The sequence below is a fragment of the Cryptosporidium andersoni genome (assembly GCF_001865355.1).
Source record: "Cryptosporidium andersoni isolate 30847 chromosome Unknown contig_30, whole genome shotgun sequence".
Lineage (NCBI taxonomy): Eukaryota > Apicomplexa > Conoidasida > Eucoccidiorida > Cryptosporidiidae > Cryptosporidium > Cryptosporidium andersoni.
The window spans coordinates 164,782-172,473 of NW_027122793.1; the positions used below are offsets into that span (position 1 = coordinate 164,782).

At 32.1% G+C, this 7,692-nt stretch overlaps 3 protein-coding genes across 3 annotated transcripts; 2 read left to right on the forward strand and 1 right to left on the reverse strand.

Annotated features, from left to right (window-relative positions):
* Nucleotides 1-374: 374 nt before the first annotated feature.
* cand_036110 (uncharacterized protein) lies at nt 375-2,906 on the reverse strand (the record flags this gene model as incomplete). The annotated part of the gene is made up of 1 exon (XM_067213837.1): nt 375-2,906. The coding sequence occupies one exon, from the start codon at nt 2,904-2,906 to the stop codon at nt 375-377; it is 2,532 nt and encodes an 843-aa protein (XP_067070030.1).
* Nucleotides 2,907-3,338: 432 nt separating this feature from the next.
* On the forward strand, nt 3,339-6,746 carry cand_036120 (uncharacterized protein; the record flags this gene model as incomplete). The annotated part of the gene is made up of 1 exon (XM_067213838.1): nt 3,339-6,746. One exon carries the CDS (start codon nt 3,339-3,341, stop codon nt 6,744-6,746), a length of 3,408 nt encoding a protein of 1,135 aa, XP_067070031.1.
* Nucleotides 6,747-7,263: 517 nt separating this feature from the next.
* cand_036130 (uncharacterized protein) lies at nt 7,264-7,622 on the forward strand (the record flags this gene model as incomplete). The annotated part of the gene is made up of 1 exon (XM_067213839.1): nt 7,264-7,622. A coding segment is annotated over one exon (359 nt), but the record flags the coding sequence as incomplete, so codon positions are not given.
* Between the last annotated feature and the right edge of the window lie 70 nt (nt 7,623-7,692).

A 7,692-nucleotide genomic window follows, 5' to 3' on the forward strand; every position in this document is an offset into this window, starting at 1 on the left:
ACAGATGTATTGTGGAATTTAACGTTGTAAGACGTGTTGATAATAGATAAGAGTAAATTAAGTATTTGAATTCTACACTTTAAAATTTGAATGTATCGAAGGTACTTAGGGGTATATGAGGTGAATTGTCTTCTAGATGATCAGGCAATGTAAACTTAGTACTGATTTGTGCTTCTCTTACCCCTGTATTAGAAGTCATATTGTACTCACTCTTTACTGAAGAGATTAGATACTTTTTTAGATCTGCTACATTGCTAGCTGAATAGGTAGTATCAGTATTTGTATTCTCTTTGTAATTCTCGATTTTTTTTTGAATCAAAGTGCAAGATATTGACTTAATACTGGTCTTCCTGGGTGGAGGTGAAGATGTAGTATTAAGTAAAAAGACTTCTATTGGTGGATTTTGAAGTTACTGGGATGGTTACAAAAGCTAACGAATTGTCACTACTACTTACTGTATGTTGTATTGTCTCCTCCTTTGTACTGAAGGGATCAATTGCAATACTCCCTGTAGTTTTACCCTTGGCCATATTTGTTGAACTTTCGTGGCTTGGTGTATGTATTGTATTTAGATTAGTACTAGGGGTATTTGTATTTGTTGATATTTCAGTCTTCAGATAATGCTTCATATTTGGATTTTCACTAGTACTTATTTTAAATTCCGATCTCTCTAAATTATCCTCAAGTGATTTTGTAACCCCAGAAGAGTTAGAATTAGTTCTTTGGACCTCCCTTGTATTCAAGTAAGTACTCGCAAGTGTATGTGATGTCTCAAATCCTCTCAGATTCTTTGTATTATCTTTTTCTCCATATACAGCTTTACTATCAAAAGCTGAAGTACTCTTGATTATAGGTTTAGTCGTAGACGTATTAGTAGCTACTAATGCTGTATATGTATCTTGACCATTCTTATATTTTATATTAGTATTACTATCGCTATTTTTTGTTAAATTCTCCGCTATTTTGGAATCTTGATTAGCTTCATCCTTAGAAATAGCATTACTTTTGGGTCTTTCAGAAGGATTGGGTGATCCTATAGGTATTTGTGGTAAAGAAATATAACTGCTCTGAGAAACTAATACTTGTATGCTATTTTGATTTGTTTCATTTACTATAGGGATATCTGTATGATACTTGTCACTAAGAAAGTCTAAGCCTTTTTCAGGATTAGTACCTATAGCTTCACTCAAACTTAAATTTTTATTATTTATAAATTGTTCAATTGTGCTGTCTTTATTCTCAATGTATTTTGAAATATTAATATTTGTTATATCTTGTACCCCAGCAATAGATACTTTTTCTTTAGGTTTTCCACTTAATTTGCTAGCCTCCGAGAAATTGAAAGAAATCAAAACGGGGAAAATTGTAATATCAGTCTCAGAATTGGTTGATGGACTTTCTTCTTGATTTAGTTTTTCATTATTAGTGTTATAGATCAATTTTTTTGTACTAGAGTAAAGTGTAGGATGAAGGTTACCATGAGTTACATTGTAAAACAGGGCTCCCATGAATATATCCATAAATACTTTATGGATTGCTTCTCTTGATATCAATGAAGTATCTAAGGGAATATCACCCTCACTATTAAGATACCGTAGTATTAATGTTCCATTCTCACTAACAGGTACTGATAAATTGTTGAACAATGAAAATTTAGCAACTTCATTAACTAAATCAGTTAGTTGCTCATTAGTTACTAAATTCTTCTTTTCTAATATCTTAATTGTATTAATAGCCGAATTCATTGCATTATTTGCAATTCTCTGGATTTGAGATGTAATAGTGGGGAGTGGAATATTTGTCTGATTATTATACTGTTGTAGAGCATCCTCAACATTATGCAAAAGTGTAACCTCTAAATTCTTCATATCCTCAATTTTAGATGTCAAATTTTCTACTTCTGTGGTACTTATTTTTAATTTTGTTCTTAATGTGTGTAAATTTGTCTGAGCTCTTGTATATATGGAAGTCAATGAACGAATAAAGTTCACAATATTCTGAAGTACAGATTCACGAGTGAAAAACCCCTCCTTATGCATATACTTCACAATAGAAGCCATTTCTGCTTGAGAATTTGCCAAATCATATAAATTTCTGCTCAAAGAACGATCTAGAAAGAAAAAGGGAATTTTTTTGAAAAATAAATCAACTCTAGAAAAGACATTACCACGCAAAATCTTTTCACGATATTTCTCAAAAACCCCTTCAACTTTAGAGTGTAAATTATCAAAACCAATGTGAGTAAGTTTATTCGTTGAATTTAGTACATCTGCAAGTTGGTACAATGGTTGAGTAATATTACAGCGATCTCCAAAACTAATTTCCGCTAATATATCTCTAAAAACCCGATAACATTGCATAGAAGAAGTCCAAGGAACTACTGCAGAGCCACAAATAATTGTTCTATTAGAGCTATTGATATGTAATGTAATATTAACTCCGGGAGGAACTAATGTATTGGAAATATTTTGTGTTCCCCAAATTCCATTCCAAAAATTATCCCAACCATTAACTAATTTATTAACAAATTCGTGCAAAGAAGAAATACTCTCGGATAAATCTTCAACTTGTCGATTCTCATTAGAATTCGCTTCAATATCAGTAGGAAGATCTGTTGAATTTACAAATTTCACTACCTTTGGATTACACTGGTACACTGATTCCATTGTAGAGAGCATTTCTTGACCTGAATTAAGTAAATATTTTGTTTTATTTATTATATTATTTAGTAAAAGTTCATTTTGGAAAAGATCCTCATAGTCTACAGAGTCTGAAGTATTAGTATTCAACTGAGATATAAAAGAGCTGTTCAAAGGATTTCCCCCTAATACAGTAAAATATCCAATAGAAAATATAAAATAAAGAATAATAGTCATATATATCCACTTTTGTTTATGCGATATCATTTTTGGTGTTTAAATATTAAGATATAAAAACTGAAGTGTTTTATATAACTATGTAAGTAGTTTGCATGACGTGTGGAGCTATCCACACATACATATTTTTGTAATTCCCAAACCTGATATTTTTCTATTAAGAATTTCAAGTAAGACTAAGTACACATAGAATAACCAGTTTAGGCCCACTTTTTTTTTAAATGAAAAATTAAAGTGTCTAACCTTCATTTTTCTTTTGTTCAGGTATCCCGAAGGTTGGAGGCAATGGATTTACTTCAGTTATTTACCTTGTGTAAAAATTAAATCTATAATTTAATAGAGTCCTAGGTTTTTGTTTTTATTTTATCAGAAAATATTTACCAGAACTGGTTGTTTTTTTTTTTTTATTGGATTTCTTCTGTGAAAATAGGAAATTTTTATATTTGGCTAAATATCACGAAGATGGCTTTCCAATGTTGTAATAATTCAAACATTGATGAGCAGGAGTGTTCAATTCCCTGTTCACCTACTAGCAGGCTTTTAATTGTACATCCTATTCCCAATCTAAACGAGGGCTATGGCTGCAATTTGGAATTAACTTCACAGCGTGGTAGGTCACCCGCCAAAAATGGTGCAGTTTTTGCTCCATTGTATAACCAGTCTTTATCACCGGATCCAGTATTCATGTGCAAAGCGGAATCGCGTCCTGTTTCACCTCTACCATTAAATTTTGTGCCTGGCACATCTCCTTCTAGTACACTTATTGAGACTAAAGTTACAAATTTTGTACAGACACCTTTGGGACCTGCTAAACAGGAGGCTTTTACTAACCTTAGCTTATCTCCTTCTACCCCTATTGGAGTTCAAACCTGTATTGGACCTGTTTCACATTCACTATCTCATCCTTCATTTGCATATAGCAATTTATATTTACAGAATATAGAGGATACTAAAAGTCCTCCACCTACTGTTATAGATCATAAATACAATAACACATTTTCCACTGATAATGCGAATAATTCATCAACATATTCATGCAGAAATTGTTGCACATCTGCATTAAAGGGGGCCAGTGAAGCACATAAGGGTCTAGTAGATAAAGAGGAGATAGATAATGTGAAGGCAAAACTAAAGGACAAACAAATTGGAAGTGATCTAGCTATTGAGAAATTTGATGTAGCTGAATTAAGACAAGTGAATGAGGGATCTTGTCAAAGGGAATGGGACGAGATTCCTGTTACAAATTCTATTGATAGAAACAAACCTATAAATAGTAACCCTTCAGAAAATAATACATCAGAGAAATTAATTACTAATATTTCAGGTAAATTACCTGATTTTGAAAATTCCTTTACACACCCTAGTAGCTCTTCTAAAATACAAGAATCTCGAAAAGCAAAAGATTGTATAAAGTACTCAACTGAAAATCGGAATCCTAGTGAAATAAAAAATTCTTGTAAATCAATTAATTCTGATAGGGAAGTTTTTAACCAAGCAACTTTAAATTGTACAGAGGATCAAAGTGGAGTTGCTCTAAATGCCTCTATTTTGGAAGAGGCTCTAGCTTTGGAGGAAGATCTCTTAGATAGTGCTTTAAAGGCTGAGAGATATATTTTAAAAAAAGCAGAGCATCAACAAAAGAAATTATTAAGAGATACTTTGGAAAAGGAGGAATTATTATCTCAAATGAACTTGGAGGACCAAAAAAAGTTGCTAAATAATGCATTGGAGAAGGGAGGTCAAATACTGAGTGAGGTCTTAAATAAGGAACAAGAAATCTTGGGTGATGCCCTATTGAAAGAACAAGAAATGATTGATGATGCCTTGATTATGGAAGAAGAATTACTCAAAAATTCACTAAAAGATGAGGGAAAAGCCTTGGAAGATACAAAGACAGAAATTCAAAATCTGATAGACCAAGCCAAAAAACTATTTGTAGAAAAACCGAAAAAGAGTAAAAAAAATAAGTCAATCCATATTGAAATATCATTCTCACCAAATAATACAAATAATGTGGATATAAATACAGAAAGCCCAGTAAATATAAGGAATAAAAGCAATCCAATTACAAGTCCAGAATTTCGACAATCTACAGTAACTCGTCCTACTCAAATAGCCTCTAGTAAACAATTCTCTACTACACCTATTGAAGAAAATATCGAGAATAAATCTTCCTGTAGCAAAACTAGTCAAAGTAATTTTCTTGTACAACATAAAAAATCAGAACCTGTTATAGTGGAAATACCTGAAGAACAAACAACATATGAGACATCAACTCAAACTCCTGATGAAAAAGCAGATATATCGGAAATTCTGGGTATTAATTCATCAAGTGAACAATACCCACTAGACAAGGAAACCGTTATTCCAGTTACAAAAGCAGCAATGGCACTTTTTTCTTTAAACAAAAATGCAGAAAAAAAGAAAAAAGATCATTTTTTTCAGTCAGTACAAACACCAGATACTGAAGAACCAGTTAGTACTCATATTAAAAATCATCCAACTTTAGAACCTAATAATCTTGATGTAGCTAAGATTGAGCCAAAATTAGGAGATAGAGAGGTGTCATCTGAAATAAAAACAAATCAACAGGGGATTTTGGGAGGGGATTGCATCGACAAACCGAAATATGTCGAAGAACTTGATACTAATATAGATGAAAGTGAACAGCTACTAGAAGCAACTAAGAAGAAAACAAATGATGATATAAAAGATCAAGAGGAACAAGATGGTAAAATACAAAATAAAAATAAATCCCAATGTGTACTTGATTCAAAAGGTGACACTAGTGAACATAGTCAAAGTTCTAGTTCAATAAGAGGCCCAATTGTACTGGAAGATGGAGAACTGTCCGAAATTAGTTCAGTCAATATTTGTTATCAGGATTCGCAGGTAGATTTTGATTGCTTTAAACGTGATGAAACAGACTCAGTGATATCAGACAATCTTATTCCATTTGCAGATCAGCCTTCCAAGCCTCTTTCAACAGTTTTAAAAAGTAGTCAAGATAAGGAGTATAAAAAAGAAGGAGCTATTGCATCTGACACAAGTTCTCTATACGCAGAGGAAGATGAAGCCCCAACTATCTTAACTGCATTAAATGTTCCAGATAATGTACATAAATTAAGGCATCTGAACGTTCCTGACGTTTCTATTCCCCAACTCTCGATAAATACTCTAGAGAAGTTGAATGGAAGTATGCCAGTTGTTAATGCAGATCCTCAAATGGCTCAACTGTTAGCTTCTGCACAGCTACATCTAGAAGAAATAGAGACTGTCGAAAAAAAGACAAACAATTGGGATGAAGCAGAGAAACTGGCTGAAGGAGACCCACTCAAACTATTGGAAACTTATTTGACAAGTCCTAATAAGAATGGCGATTCATCTCTGGGTTGGGCTAATGTTCAAGCTGTCCTCGAAGTATATGAACCACAGTTGTCATATGCAAAAAAAAACCTCATAGGATGGGAGGCAAAGGCACAAGATAGTCCTAGTAACGATGAAATCAAAGATAATATTGACTACTATAATGATCTTGTAAAGGAATTGCAAGACAAGGTCGATATAGCTCAGAAGGCAAAAGATGAACTTTTGCGCAAAAATGATCCAAATGTGCTACAGAAGATGTTGGATTCCGAACAAGAAGATCTTCAGCAAATCAAAACCAACATGCAGACTGCAGCAGATGAACTTAGAGCTGTAGAAGGAGAATATCTGAAAGGTAATATGAATCTGAAAGAGAAAGTAAAGGCTGCAAGAATTAATGTTAAGCAATTCGACGACTCCATTTCTCAAAAACTCAAACTAATCCATCAAATACAAGAACGTCTAAATGCCTTTAGAAATAATTCAGCATTAAGAACTAATTAAATAACCAAAAATAAAAGAAGTGATTTAAAATACTTTAGTTAATCTAATAAATGATGTAGCATAGGAGACATAACGTAAAATATATTGATCTATTTTATTACTCGGTACCGAGTAGATTTACAGTAACTATTTATTGGATTATTGTATAATGAGGAACTAATATATTTAATTATGTCTCAATTAGTTTCTTAAAGTATAAATATTACTTAGACTGGTCTTTTATTAAAAAGATACTTGATAATTTGAACTAAATAATATCACGCTTTACTATTTCATATCTAAAAAACCAAATTTTATATAATTTATAGACATTAATTTCTAAAAATTCAATTTATGATACTCAATTCTATATTAAATTTAGGGGCTTTAATTGATAATTTTATTTGGGGTAATTTGCCTAGTTATTTTACATTCTCTGTGTGCAGGTACACAAAAATCACTAGCGCGACACACCAGGGTGAAATATCAATATTTTTAATCTTGGTAAGTAGGGATAAACATTCTTAATATTTAAGAAATGATAATAAATTATAAACTAGTTGTGCAATTATTTGTTGTTTTACAGTCTTTTTTATGGGATACTTTTGCAGTTCGGCTTAGAACTAGGGAATCCAAAGTTTTGACGAAAAAAATTTTTGGACCTGATTATGGTAACTTACAGACTGAAAACATCGCAAAAAACTTTACTTTAACTCCTATAGATAATTCGTTTGGACAAAAGGGCTTATATAATAATGACACAGAACCTATAGTGAAATCTAAAGATAGTGTAGAACCTACAACAGAATCTACAGTAGATTCTAAATTAGAGTCTACATGGGAATCTAAGATTAATTCTATACTGGATTCAAGAGAAGAACCAGAAATAAATCCTAAGTCGGAATTTATAGAACCTGCAATAAATTCTACATTAGAATTTGCAAGACCAGAAATAAATTCTATATTG